Consider the following 15,318-nt stretch of genomic DNA (forward strand, 5'->3'; position numbering starts at 1 on the left):
ACTACTTCCTATTAAAGGATTATCATATTTATGATCTTCTTTCACATAGTGGTGAAAAGCAATCCTGTCATCTGTTCATAGTCTCAGAGAGCTGTTTGTGCTACTGCTTTAAAAGGCGTGTACGTCTAGACCTCCCTCATCCTTAAGGCTTTATGTTTCGAGCCCAATTTTAGCCAATGCTGAGAACTAAATCAAACCTGTGTTTTCAGCAGTCCCTCAAAACTAAGGGGGCAATTTCTAGAGAAACTCAACTTTTGACAGTGCTGAAAGCCTCAATGTGAGGTTGGCTCCAGGTGTTGCTGCACCCACTTTAGCCACCCACTGATGCATCAGTCACACTTACTAAGAAGTGTTATTGCCCTCTTTAATGACTGAGGGAGAGGTACTAATGAGCCAATCACCCCTTCTGCTTAAGAGTGCTTAATCTTAATAAAACAAATTTGATTGTAGGAATTGCCACATGTTTTAAGTTAACTGGCTCTTTTATGCGTGGCTGCGCTTCCCAGGTAATCCTACACAGTGCATGTATCCAAGGCACAGTTCAGTTGCTCCTTGCAAATCCCCACAAAGCAATTACTGGCCTTTCTACATATTAAGGAATTGTCAATTTTAGGTGCAATTAAAGTAAAATTGCTTTCAGTAGATAGTTGGGTATGATGTCTTTTCCTGGTCGTAATTCTCCTATACTTTGTTGTTTCTTCAAATGAAAATTATATTTCTCTTGTGCCCTGGAATCTCAGGCTCATTTTTGACCCAAAGTATCCTCAGAGAGTTATAAAACTTAGATGATATAATGGCATATTATCTAGTAATGAACATTGTGAGAATCAAGCCAGGAAGATGAAGACAAGAGATGTGAATTAATGTTTTAATAATCTTCCTGAGATTAGTACAAGTCACACGGGCTGGGATCCCCATCACTGCCAGAGAGTGATACAGCTCTTCCTATATGGAACAATATTGCTTTATAACTCTCCAAGGACGTGATACTTAATGTCTGTACAGATGGATGGTCACTCAGCTACCCATAAAGTTATGACCTTGTCCCAGCAGTGTTGTGCAACAGGGTGCTTTGGGCTGAACTGTTATTCACAGCGCCATAGCCCCTGTTGAAGACAGAAGCTGGTTAGTTTATTTTTACATCCAGTCAACTTTATGCTGCACAAGACATTCTTTTCTACTGAACTAGGGAGCTTGCTATTTTTATAATAGAAAGGAAAGGCTATAGTATTGTTCACTTCCTGATAGATGAACTCCAGATTTGAATTGAAATACAGCTGTGAATCATCAGTTCTAGGGTGATATGACAGAACATTAGTTGGTACCATGCTGGTATTATTTGTCTACAGTGAAGAAGTCAAGCAGCCACACAATGCTAATCTTCCCACACATTCACACACGCATGTGACTGCTCCATGGCTGAAGTAACAAGGGTGTTACTTCATGAATAATGTCTTGTTCTTGCATTTGAGAATACAAAGAATCTTCAGTCAGGACAAAAACTGTGCTGATGTCTCAAACTGGCGACTCCAAATGTTATGTTAGATAAATGGACGTACCCATCAGAAACCAAGAGGGTCTCCTCTGGCACTCTGCAAGCTGTAGGATGTTCCTGAGTTTTCCTCTCCAAACAGCTTTTCTGTTGGGGGGGGGGAACACCTTTAGAAACTGGGTTCAGTGGTGTAGAACACAGTACAAAGCTATTTCTTTTTAACTTGTTCCTATGTTTATCTTCTCCACCAAAAAGGTGACAGATCTATTCTGAATTGGTCTATATTTAATATCTATTTATCCAGCCTTGCAAAAGCTTTGTCTATTGGATGGAAAACTTTCTATTTATTTGTCAATTTCTGTTCCTCGTTAGGGGCTTACAAGCAGTGTCCAAGACAGTGCATAGCAGCTTTGGGACGAGATTGCTTATTAATCATGCTTTTCACAGAGTCTTGAAATAATGCTTATGGCAGTTATCAGAACCATCTCCAGTATTTCAGCACCACTTCAACAAGATCTGTTGAAAAGGGACAGTATTAATATTAGTACGTCTTGATACCAGTGTAGCAACCCTGGGAAGGATTTTTCTAAGGGCTACTGTGAAGTGGGAGGAAATTCACTGAAGTAGCTTGCAGTGAAGACAGTGTGGCTCTGTTGACTTTATTCCTTCATTTGGGTGGTCCAGGAAACTTGGCACGGGTACAAAAGGGAATACAATTGTATTGGTCTTGTCATATGTACCTTTCTCAACAAATTTGCCTTATGACAGGAAACTGGGAATGGGGGCTGTTAGCTGAAAAACTGTTATCACTGCAACCTCATTTGTTTTTCTTCAGTACACCCTCCTGATATATTCAGCATTCAGAGCTGCCTTCCAGTCAGTCAGCCACTGTTAGTCCAGCTCCTGCTTGACAAGTGCTTAAAGTCAACTAACCAATAAAATCTTCAGCCAAGCTCCAAATGAGCATCTGGCACCGGTTGCTCAGATGTGCTGGTGAACAAAAGCAAGCTGTGGGAAAGACAAGCCAGTATTCAGAGATTATTTTTTGGCAATGGGTTTTGCTGTATTATTTCTCTGCTGTGCTAGCTGAAAGGGTCTGCCTTTTGCTTTTTAATCTTATTGTTTCAATGCCAGAATGGTGGACGTATATAACACAAGTTAAAACCAGAGCTCTTAAATGATGTGATATTTTCTTACATCATGTTAGTAAGCAACCTTGGTAGTGCTATTTCATACAAAGCAGTACAAAAATCACAAGTTCCAGAAATACAATAATTCCAGCAGTGACACAAAGAATGATCTGCTCTGTGGTCTTATTGACTATCAATGTGGTGAAAATGCCATTCTGCAGTATCTAGTTAATTATTTTCTGTTGTTTTTGTACATGTTTTTAACTAACATTAAGCAAAATGTACATTGTGGAACAAACCATCCATACAGGCTGTCATAATTACTGTTTAGCAATTTCACACTAGCAAAAGTTTATTAAAACTTCACGACTCATTAATAGTAAGTGATCATAATCGCTTAATAGAAAAGGAAACTGAGCTAATGATAGAAGTGCTGATTAATGCTTTTGACCTTAAGACATGAAATCAAGTGAAATTAATGCCACTGGGTGTTGAAAGTTATTTTCAAGTGTCAATGGTCTGTAATCCACCAGAGAACCCCTCTGACTACACAAATTCTATGTTCCTCAGCAGAAAAAATACTCTATACCAAGTGGCATTTTTAACAATCTTACTGCTATATTTCAAGTAAGTACAAGACTGTCTCAGTTATTATCAGAATTGGTAAAGGATATGTTATCTGAACATGCATATATGTGCTTGCTTCAGAAGGAGATCTCAGCAATGCTTCATGTATTAGCAACCAAGGGCCATTATATGCAGCAACTTCTCTTTTTTTTCTTTTCATTTTTCTTCGTCAATAGGCTTTCTTGGCTTTCTTTTACAAGATCTGATTCAAGTCTTATTCAAGAGGCTATTAGAGTTTAACTCGCCAGCCAGCTCTCTGATCACATCTGACACTTGAGCACCAACAAACCTAAAAGGACAACTGTTCCTATGGCCAACTGTGTTCTGAAGCATCTTCCTCAGCCTAACATCTGCTCCTGGTGCCCACTGGGGCTGTAACAAGTGGTGACCAGTAAGAAGAGACCAACCCTGCTCTTGCTGTAAGCACCTTTCAGATAATGGAAGAAAGTAATAAGGTCTCCCCTCAGCGATATTTTCCCCAGACTAAACAGCCCCAGTTCCTTCAGTCTCTCCTTGCAGGGCATATTCTCCAAGCCCTTCACAAGCCTTGTTGCCTTCTTTGGACCTGCTCCAGCACCTCAATGTTCTTTCTGTACGGAACAAAACTGAACACAGTATTCGAGGTGGGGCCTTACCAAAGCTGAGTACAGGGGCAGGATGACTTCCCCAGTCGTTAATAAAGATCTTAAATAGAAGAGGCCACAGTACTGTGGCTGAGGGGGGATGCTGCTTGTGGCTGGCTGCCAATTAGATTTAAGTCCATTGACCACAACTCTCTGGGCTCTGTTCCCAGGGAGTAACAAATCTTACTATTCAAGACTGAGGCAAAGGCAGCATTAATATGTCAGTGTTATCCTGATCCTTGGTCACCATGTTGCTGTCAGTGTCCAACAAGGGATGAAGATTCTCCCTAGCCCTCCTCTTTCTGTTGATGTATTTATAGAAATATTTATTGTTGTCCTTTACTTTAGTGGCCAAGTTGATTTCTAGCTGGCCTTCAGCTTTTCAAATTTTCTCCCTGCACAGCTTCTCTACATACCTTTAATCATCATAAGTAGCTTGCCCACTCTTCCAGAGACCATAAACTTTCTTTTTGTTCTTGAGTTCCAGCCTAAAGTCTCTGTTCAGCCAGTCCGGCCTCCTTGCCTGTCAGCTCGTCTTTTGTTACTTGGGGATGGTCAGCTCCTGCACCTTTAAAAAAACTTCTTTATTAGAGTAAGGAAGTACTAACGTATTCCCAGCCTTCCTGGGCTCATAGCTTTCTGACTGCACAGTGGCCTCCAGCTCCTACTTTCTATTAACCATGCTGTGTGCACTAGTGTAAAGGCACCTGAGCCGGGCCTCCTTTTGAGCAGCAGTAGCTCTAATTCTAATATCTAATACCTTCATTCTTTAAGTGAAATGGAGTCACTGTGATGCCAGGTCTTACTCTTCAGCACTATCTACTAAGTTTAAGAGGATGAAGGTTCTGGAGCCTCTCTAAAATCATCTACTCCTGTTCCCCTGCAGAAGTTGAAGCGAGGTAACTGAGTCTTTTGCTCAGGAAGGTAGACAGTTTCTAAACGCTAACTCAAGTTGCCAGCATGTTGAAAGTAATTTTTAATAATCTTGCTTTGGTTAGTGAAGGTACAATTCCCTTGATGGGCAGAGCAAGCAATGAAGTTTCTTACAGGTACAAGCAGCTGTCTGGCTAAGTATTAGCGGGCTCCAAGTTCAGTTAACATAAATCAAAGTCACCTCAGGAAGGACAATCTTGTTCTAATAATGTCACTCAATATTTAGCCTACCTACATTTGTATTAATAATAAAGCCCTCGGGTAGGGAGCTACATACAGGCAGCCATTGATCAGCACAGAGCCCAGCACTGCACTATTGACAAGTATTGTTTTGGAAGCAAACACAGGCTGAGCTGCATTTATAGCCACTGGATTCTGTCCTCTGACAAACATTTCTGGTCAGCCAGATTAATGCTGTGTTAATGAGGCTTTGAGCCTTGCTGGTTCAGATTGAAGCCAGCAGTTATTTGATACTGTAGATTTGTTCTTTCATTTTGGTTTTTATGTTTGCGTGCATGTGTGACATACCCACATGCCTCCTTCTAAGATGATTTCTGTTAATGCCTCCTTTGAAAGGAAAAGGGATGTGGCATACTTGCAAACCCAGAGAAAAATGCCATCTGTGTAGCTAACCTCACTGACAGTGTTGTTGGGTTATTGTTCTTTTTATTTTGAAAGAATATACTATAGCTATTCAGAAGTTTGAATACCAGGTCCTTCCAAAGCAATTGACTACTGGTCTTTATTTTGTAAAGCTACACAATGTTGTTTTGTGGGTTTGTTATTTTTTAGGGGAGAGTGTTGTGGTTTGCTTTTCTTCTTCTTCTTTTTTTTTTTTTTTTTAATGCATATTGCAGATTTTCTTTTAATAAAGACTGTGAATTATGTTCCCACCTCAGAACAACATATTCTCACCACTGTCTGACTAACCGAGTAAGCAAAACAAAATAAAACAAACTAAACTAAAACCTTCTGCAGAATTACATTGGAGTAATGCTTCCCAGCTCTACTTACAGTTTTCTGTAATTAATATAGTTTTTAAATAATGGCAGTGGAGAATTAAGGGTTGTAATTTATATTCCAACTCAGAAAAAAAGATATGCATATTACAAGAATAACAGAGTTTTGTTTTTTGTTTTTTGTTTTTTTTTTTTGTTACAAAAAAAATTGTTTCAGGAAATGATTCTCCTGTTTCTGAATGTAAAACAGAATCCAACATGAAAAAGACAATAACATAGATGGGTTTTGGTGCCAAGAGAATCTGCACAAGTGTCACGGCTGGCTGACTGCTTGGGCAGAGCGCTTTGCAGAGCAGCAGAAGTGTTTGGAGAGCAGCAATGGCTCGTGGACAAGTGGCTGAGACCACCTCTTAAAATCCATGTCCTAGACAGCTGAGACCCTTTACTGGTTTAATGACAGACCAAAACTGCATCTCTAGAAAACAGCACATGGGCCAGTTTCCCCTTGAAGATATCACCTTTCTTTATTCATATTCTTACAGGAGTAATTTGGAATGACTGCGTAACTCAGACCAGTTGAGTGAAATGATTCAATAAGCATTGTTAAAAGAAAGTAACACTACTTACCTCAGCACCTCTTGGCACTGTTACCTTACAAACATTCCTACCAAAAGTCAGCCATGTTGCTCATTGGACACCTCACATCGTGGGCAGGGAAGGCCAATTTCCTGGTTCCCACTGTCATGATAACAACCTGATGCTATGATCAATCTTTCTTTGCTCACAATGTAAAGAGCAATTTCTGTCTGTGCACCTTCCACTCAGTCCCATGGCACTGAGTTAACCATTTGGCTTTTGACCAGTAAAAGAGGATCCTGTTGCCAGTATTGCCAAACTCACAGGGAAGGTCACAAAGGGAGGCTGTGCATGACCAGTAGTAATCACAATAAAAATAAATCAAGCAGCAAAACCTAAGTCAAACCCACAGACCATGCACACAAAGGAACCCATCTGGTTGTGCACAGGCAACTGCCTGGTGACACTGAATGCCGCTTGGGCTCACTGATCCCCAGGGAGGCTGCTGCTCAGTCGGAGCATCTCAAATGGAGACCTCCTTCCGATTGTCTGCACATGAGTAAATGCTCAGACACTATTCTCAGCTTCTAGACACCAGTAAGAGCACCATGAAAGCCTGTTTGCCCACCATCCCTTCCCCCTCCTTGACTCTTTTATCTTTAATGGCCTTGCAACACTCCACTCCCATGCATGCCAAGAGCAGCCAGCCCTCTGCTTCTGGCCCATGGGACTGAGGGCAAGGGTCTGGAGCAGTGTGTGCATGTCCGAGCATAAGCATATGTGAACAGGACCAGCTGGCTTCTCCTGTGCCCATTTCCTTATCATTTCCAACCGACATTCCCTGCTTATTGTGATTTTGTAGCCAACATTCACTAGCACAAAAAGACTAGGGAGCAAGCAAATGCACAGATATTTAAAGGGAAAAGCTTTATTTCTTGTTTTCTTAGATCATAGTGGACTGTAAAACAACAGGGAACAATGAGATCAACCCTTAGTAAGCGTATTTTCTTTTCTTTTCTTTGCCTTTCTTTTGTATAATTCAAAACAGAACAAACAACCAGGAAATATCTGTCACAAAAACATGCTTTTTAATAAAAAAGAGAATAACGTTTATTGAGAGGGATTGTTTGATTGTTTTCTGGATATGTACAATAATAATGTGGGAGGATTATGCTAACAGAAAATGCCAAACATCTGAAGAAGTGTGAACGGTCCAAAAAGCAATGGTCTTAGAGCAAGTCTAAGTCAACAGGAACAAGTGAACAGTGGTTTAAGGTTTTTTTTACAACAAATTACCAGCCATTATGACTGAAGACCTGACACATCATAATAACCTGCAGTGAGATGTACAGAAATCCATAAGACAACATAGAATTTACACAAGAAGGTAACCATTTGCGTAAGAATTTCCTCCAGAAAAATGGAAGCATGTTCTAGACAGAAAGAGAAGGGGAAAAAAAAAAATGAAAGTAGTAGGAAAATACTCATATTGGATATCCTCAGTTCACAGTGAATGCCAGTCATCCTGGGTCTATACACTACCAGTTTCCCTTATCTGCATTCTTTCTGCCTACTCACAATTAATCCCCTTATCATTGTGTTGTAGCTAAAATTACTTTACCTGAACCTTCCCTTGCTACTCCCTCTTCACTGCAGCTCGTCAATGATGTGCACTTTACACAACAAAAAATGCAAACTTCGACATAGCCTCAAGTGAAAGAAACATACACCTTCCCGGCATGAACAGTATTAATCACAGCTAATCATTTCTGCACTAAGTGATGCCACACAAAACATCATACAAATCCTGTTAATCAAACTCAGTAGCAATAACTCTGGGGGAGGGGAGAGGATGGAGATTAATAATTGCCACCAGTTATGTTTCCCATATGTTGCAGTGCTCTGAAGTGATTTCTTCCACTGCCTGCCTTCAGGATTTATTTTTTCTTAAAGAGGAAGAGTAGATGGTACTGGGAAATGATAAGAGGTTGGTTTTATGCCTCAATTCTGCTGTGACCTTCCCAGAGAGGAGGCAACGTAAAATTCAAGACCATATTTTTTCCTTCAGTTGTTCCTCTGTCTTTATTTTTTCTCAGCTCAGTCTGGGTTATTGTGCTCCCAACTGCCAGATGCAATCCAAAGGACTTTGTTCCACCTCTAGGAGTTACTACAGTCTTTCCAAGTTAAATTAAGGGTTAATGTGTTTGTAACAATCCAAACCACAAGAGAACATTGATATTGTCATATTATTTTGAAAATTAGGCCACAGTTCCAGCTTTTTTCTGGCTTCTGTGCGGTCAGGAATTAGTGCCACCATTCCTACTTCTGTATCTCCAGCCAGAGAATTCTGCAGCATGGTAGTGCCTACCTGGTACTGCTTATATGCCACTGGCCACAAAATGGTCAGACAGAAACAGATGGAGATAACTGCTGACCTGAGATGGACTAAGTCACTGAGAGCTGGGTGGCACCAGCCAACTGTTTTCAGCTTACTGGTGCATCCAAGCAGGCTGAATGAATGAATTTAGAAGGAAAAGAGAGACACTGGATGTATGTCATATAAGAATGAAACAATAAAAGGGGTAACATTTTTGCACTTTACCACAGGAGTTCAAATATCCTCTCCTACTATCAAAGCAACATCCAGCAGAAGGGCCCATAAGGAATTTGCATCAGTAGTACCAATAATGGAGAACTGCTGGGGATGAACCAGCTGACACTGGGAACAGCATAACACCACCTAACATTACTTATGGTATACCCATATGTAACACTACAAGGTGATGGAAAAAAACAGCAAACACAGCAGGGTAGCAGAGTCCCAAACTGCAGCAAGCAAGGACATGCTCAAGTGCAGTAGCTGTAGAAACAAACAAACAAAAAAACAACTTACCTTCAGAAAACCTCCAGTAGGCAAGATACTTTTGCCTCCAATATCGACCCTTAAATGGGGTCTGGGAAGGGGTGGATCCTGGCTCCACCCCTTCCAATCACTCAGATGAACTGCATACACCTGAGCTCAGCTGGGTTGGCCCTGCCTTCCACCAGGTCTCAATCACCGCTTGAAACCGTGACTTAGTGTTTCCACTACACCATACCATCAATTCTTAGAATGAGTAGCTTGAAGAGGCCTGAAAACAAGCCTGGCTTCATTTACTGGAAGATGAATCCCCCAAAGTGCTGCTCAGTTTCATAAGGACTGAAGGTGCTGGGCAGGACGGAAGGCTGTATGCAAAGAGGTCAATTATTGTGGCATTGCAACAAGAGGAATTTGAAGATATTTGCCCTTACATATACAACTTACAGGAAATTCTCCTTCTGAGAGATTAAAATGTTGTGTAAAAGAACTGAAGCATGTTAGAATCGCTAAAAGCAGGGGAAAATGAGGCCAGAGGAACCCTTTCTGAAGTGGTATTGGTTTGGCTGCTGCAATTTAGGCAGCAATTACTTCTAAGTGTATACATGGCAAAGTTCAGCCATTGGCACCTGGCAAAGGTGAAAGAGCCAAAACTGCAGCTGCCCTGGTCAAATGTGCTCAGAGAACTTCAGTGATTAGTTTAGATGGCACGGAATTATAGTACCACAATATATATTAATGAGCAATACTACAGAGTAATTGGTTGACTCTGCTCTCTTTTGAATTTTAGTCTTTGGGCTACATCTTGAATTTCTTGCTCTAGCTTTTATGAATTCCAAGAGGCTGAGCATCTGAGTCAGAGCTGTAGGATTTACCTTCTGATTACTGACTGGCCCACATGTAATGTATCTGTTAAGTATAATCACCCGTGGGTAAACATTCCCAGATGAAGAAAGCATGGAATGAGAGCATATGAAAGTGGCGACAATACTGAGATAAAAATGGGAATTTATCACCCTCTCTGATTTTACCTTCAAATGGACACATCTATATTTTACAGTGTAACTTCTTACCTTTGAAAAAAAAATAATTATTATTTAGTGACACTGTTTCTATTTGACAGAAATTCCAAGTGGAAAATACATTAAAAATATTTAAATATTTCTGAAAGACTGTGAAAGTTTAACACTTTTAAATCCTTACTCAGTATCAAACTAAATTTTAAATTCCATCTGGGGAATAGAAACATCATGTTTTAGCTTGTACTAGCCAAACTAGTGCTAAACAGATAAAATAGGAATTTGCAATTTGCTCTGCCTGAAAAAGCGTTGATGGTTCAGCAGAGACATATTCCTGATCACAGCTTCTTTTCTCAGAAGAGGAGGCTGTAATTGAAAAATAAAGCAAAACAAAAACAAACACAGATAAGTTTATAAGGCAAATGTGGATTACTGTAGAGTATGGAGAAAATGACCTTCCGAAGTTAAAAGGGGAAGCTGAAATAGCCAATAATTGAAATGTCATAGAAAGAATGGAGCTGGTAAGAAAAAGCAAATATTTAAAGATGGGAAATATTTAACAAGTCACTGGATTAATTTCTCTGCCAAGTTCATCAGAATCAAACACACTTCTGTTTGAAGTAATGGACATCAGGTAGAATCTGAATAACCTCATGGGTATAAAACAACCTTGGGGGGCCTCTTCAGCTCAGATGCATTTATTCAGAAGTTTTAGTGCAGAAGTCCTGCCAGTGATTGCATATTTTTTAACGAGGTAGATCCACCTTGGTGAAGAAAAATAACAACTGGACTTTATTAAAGAAAGTTCTAATTGCTGTGCAGATATTCCCAACTTTTACTGCTTACTCTGATGGAGTGCTGGTCCTAACAGAATCCAGCTCTTTTATTTCAAAGAATCCCAGTGCTAAGTATGAGATGCTCCTGTCACTTGACATACACATGATTTATGTCCCCTCAGGGAGCTGTTCTGAGTTTTGCTCTTCTCCTTCACTGGTTTCTCACCATGTCTTCTCTGTGGAAATATCACTGAGATTAAGCTAAGAATCACAAATTAAGATCAGACTGAGATTTTTAAGGTGATTCCTCCTGTTTTGTTCATCTCCAGCCTAATTGCAAGCAAATAATGTCTATGCTCGTGTTTTCAGTGTACTGACTCAAACTGTAGTTCTCCTCAAATTATGAACAGCCTCATTTTCTAAAGGTTGAGTCTTACAAGGATATAACCTCATTAAAACAAAATAGGCTGGAAATAAGTCTCCAGACAGAGACTGCAAAATGCTCTGAAATGACTAAGAATTCCCGTTCCCCCTAATTCTTCCTAATGACACAGTGGGAATGAAGCCGTGCAATGGGATGGATGGAGGCTTGCTGCACAGTCCTCAGCACCTCCCTCCCCATTCCCTTGGAGACAGCCAAGCAATGAGCGAGCGGTTGGTGCAATGAGGGCTGTGCTCCTCTTTCCTGACCAAAACACAGCACAAGACTGCGTGCACGATAGCTGTACAGTGCTGGATGTCTCCATCTCCACTGGTCCCCTGTGGGGCAGGGGAAAGCCTTGGTTGGTTTTTTTTTTTTCCTAAAATGCTCATCATCCTTGCCTCTTTCTTCATGGAATTAATTCCTATTCAAATACTGCTAAAACATCAGCCACATATTTCAGTTCAGACTGAATTTAATCTTTCTGAGAACTAATTTTATGGAGAAACATAAAACACACTAGTCAAGCTATTTAACGTGGCAGTGTATACACACTCCTAATAATACTAATGACAACATCTGTTCTATGACATTAAATGAAAAAGATGACTTGTAAATGTTTATGGTAGTCCATGATTTAATTTAAACACAACTGAATTGGTTAAATTTACAATTTAAACAGTAGGTCATCTGTATGTACATCCTGTATTTGGACAGTTCCTATATTATCGCTACATTGGTAAAATTAATTTGTTAAAGGACTATATAAATGGCAGTCTTAGCTTGTTGGCTGAGCACTCAATACATGGCATTTTAGTGGCTAGAAGGGGAAAAATAAAACAATCATCTGCATACTTCAGTACTGTAGTAAATGACTGCATTGACAAGGTCACCATGCTAAATTGACATCATCCACACCACATCCAATTTCTAAAAATCCTCCAATATTTTCATGATGTTGTCTGTAAAAACCTCATTAAGTGTCAGACTCTTAGGGTTTTTTCCCTCTTGCCTGTTTAATAAGCAATTTATTTTTTTTAATTAAGAATTCAGTATGCTTTTAATTTAGGAAAGAAAGCTTGAGTGCTCTGTGTTGTCTGTGGTAACATGGCTAGCTTTATAAAACACCATTTCCTCCTCTTCTGTATCCGTAATTGTATTTCCAAAGGTAACTCTCATTGAATCAGATAACTAGACATTTATTTTGTAATCAGAAGCTAATTAGATTGTTGTTTATAGCATAAGTGATCAATAGCTTGTATTCTGGATCACACAGTGTCACAGCTCTAATAATTTATATTAAATACTGATACTGTAATCCAACCAAATGTATAAAAGCTTCAAAAAGCTACGCGCTATACTGGGAGGTTATTAAAATTCCTGATACTGCTTAAAGTGTTTAATGTGCTGAATACAAATGATATTTTAAAGAAAGCTTTGTGGATCAAAGATGGATTTAATAATTGTAATGTTTATGAATTTGTTTTGAAAATATTTTTAATTGGGTAATGTCAGACTTCTGGATTGTAACGCTATGTTCATTTCCATTTCAATAGGTTATACTATCAGCTCCTTTTGACATAAAATAATTTGATTTATTTTTTAAATCATGAATCTCGTTATCTTTTTTTCTGTTGTCACTAGTTTTCAATAATTTGATTAGTTTCTACAAGGAGAGCAATAGGAACCACATGGGCTTTGCTGGTAATGATATGCTATATATTTCTTCTCCAAAAGCAGTTCTGACACCTTTGAAAGTAATTTGCAGTTTCTTATCAGCACAAAATTAAAGAGTAATAGTGTCTAATTTGTTATGTTCAGTGGCACAGAGTATCCTAGAATTCTATCACATACGCAGTGCTTTGAAACCTATATCATGTGACCATAATCAAGAGTACATAAGTGAATTCTATAATTTCTGAAAGTGTTTGCCATTAGCTAAGAAAAGGCTCAAAAGATGAACTGGTCAATAGCTTAATGCTCTCTTAGTAAAAGGCCTATTCTGCAGACTCCCAAATTTCATTGTTGTTCATAAAACAGTAATTTGTACCTTACAGTTGTATAGCAAATAACAGATCCAGGCATTTCAAAGCGGGCTTGGGCGGTATTGTGTAAGTCTCAATGTAAATTTGTACATTCAGCATGCTGAACTCTTTGCTTGGTAAAATTATCTCCTACTCCAGGAAAAACAAAAACCGATTACTGTTGATCATTTAGACACAACTGCTTGTAACAGTCACCAAGCCGTCACAGGAAGGTATAAGGACAGCCCTCAGGAGAAACAGTGCCTGTTTGATGACACTTAAAGCTTTAAAGAATCCCTTCCAGGTACCGCAGAAAGTCACCATGAGCCAGCACATGCTGTCAGTGTCACTGAATGAAAGCCAAAGTGATCAAATCACGTATGCTGGCAATATTGCCATCCGAATCATTTAAACATTTACGGAACAGGTCTTGCAAACAGCTCATCATGTCAACAATCCCAGGGGCTGCAGTAAGGACTACGAGGGTGAGAAACGCTTGTCACATGGGTGAGTGTGCATGATGCGGCTTTGTAACTGGATCAACCATCCTTCTGTGCTGGTTTTACAGTCTCAGTAATAAACCACGGTTTAAATGATATCCTACTGCCTTTTTTTTTTTTTCCCTCTACAATGTTGTGAGAGCAGTAAGAGAAGTAAGGTGTGACGTTCCTGTAACTTTCTGAGCTGACATTATCAGCTATATATAAACAGATAGTGTTGTTTTAGTAGAGCAAATAAAATGCCTATCTTTTTTATTGAATGAACAGTATAATAATTGGGCTATATTGTCACAATGGAAGCATAGAAGATCAGTGACTGTACAACTGAAAACCTGCAGCAAATTTTTTTTTCTACTGTTCATCATCGAAGTTTATGAAATGTACATTTATGGAACTTTCACAACGGCTGCTTTTTGTTAATTTAAAGAATCTTCACCCTCGTTAAGGCTAGATGATTATAATTAAAAGATAAATGTTTTGTTAGAAAGTTCTATGCCACACTATGAGAATTTAACTGAAAGACATACATTATACCTGTATGCGAATTAGAATGGCTTCTCAGCAGGGAACGCAGAATCACTTACAGTACATAAACATTTAAAGAGGAAAATGCTAATACACTGAAAGAGTTTAACATCAGTAGCAATGTATCAAATGAAGTTTCAGAAAGTCCACTCTCTGGGAGAACATTCACCATTAGACAAAAGCCTGGCATCCTTGGTAATCTGGAGTTTGAGCAATTTGAAAACCAAAACCATCCAATGAGATAAACAGGATCTTAAAAAAACTACCATCCTCCTTTCTCAGGTAAAGGCCAGAATTAATATAATTATTAAAATAATCCAACCAGATCGCTTCACAGGCAAATTTATACACCGTCTCTTTAAAACACTGCATGCCCAAAAGCCTCTTGGGTTTGGAATGTAGCACTGCACCAAGTATTTCACAAAGCCTCTAAATATCACAAGAAGCTTTTTTAGAGAGAAAAAAAAAATTCCAGCTGACAAACTGTTCTAGCAGGAGTGCCTCAGCTTAGCCCCCAGACCTGGAATTCCAGATAAACAACAGAGGACAGGAAAGAGATTTTTTTTTTACATGTCCTTTTGCAATGCAGCTACAAGACGACTGATGAGCTTAGGAACAAAAAGAGTGAGAGTGCAACTGTCATCAGAATGAGTGGTGTGCTTGGATAGAAGCTTGTAGGAAGAGCAAATGAATTCTCCGAGGATATGTGACTGGTGGAGACTCCTGGTGTGTTGTCTTTCCCAATAGCATTCTGCAAGACACAATACTTTCCTTGGTCACCATTACACATTGTCACTGCAAACTATTTAAATCCATGCCATGGAATTCATTTTCTCTTTGTTCATGTCCCACCCTC

At 39.4% G+C, this 15,318-nt stretch overlaps 1 protein-coding gene across 2 annotated transcripts in view; it reads right to left on the reverse strand.

The window, feature by feature from the left end:
- Window positions 1-15,318, reverse strand: part of GFRA1 (GDNF family receptor alpha 1) — a 195,877-nt gene that overhangs the window by 46,325 nt on the left and 134,234 nt on the right. Inside the window, exon 9 of one of the 2 annotated variants that reach the window (XM_042863599.1) lies at window positions 7,404-15,213. The exons of the other annotated variant lie outside the window; for it this stretch is intronic. Within the exon in view, the coding sequence (XP_042719533.1) occupies window positions 15,052-15,213 (162 nt within the window). The 3' untranslated portion in view covers window positions 7,404-15,051. Of the gene's footprint in view, window positions 1-7,403; window positions 15,214-15,318 lie in introns of those variants that run through there. 2 annotated transcript variants of the gene reach the window in all.

The sequence above is a fragment of the Lagopus leucura genome, unplaced genomic scaffold, assembly GCF_019238085.1.
Source record: "Lagopus leucura isolate 7727_CA_CO unplaced genomic scaffold, USGS_WTPT01 Super-Scaffold_741, whole genome shotgun sequence".
NCBI lineage: Eukaryota > Metazoa > Chordata > Aves > Galliformes > Phasianidae > Lagopus > Lagopus leucura.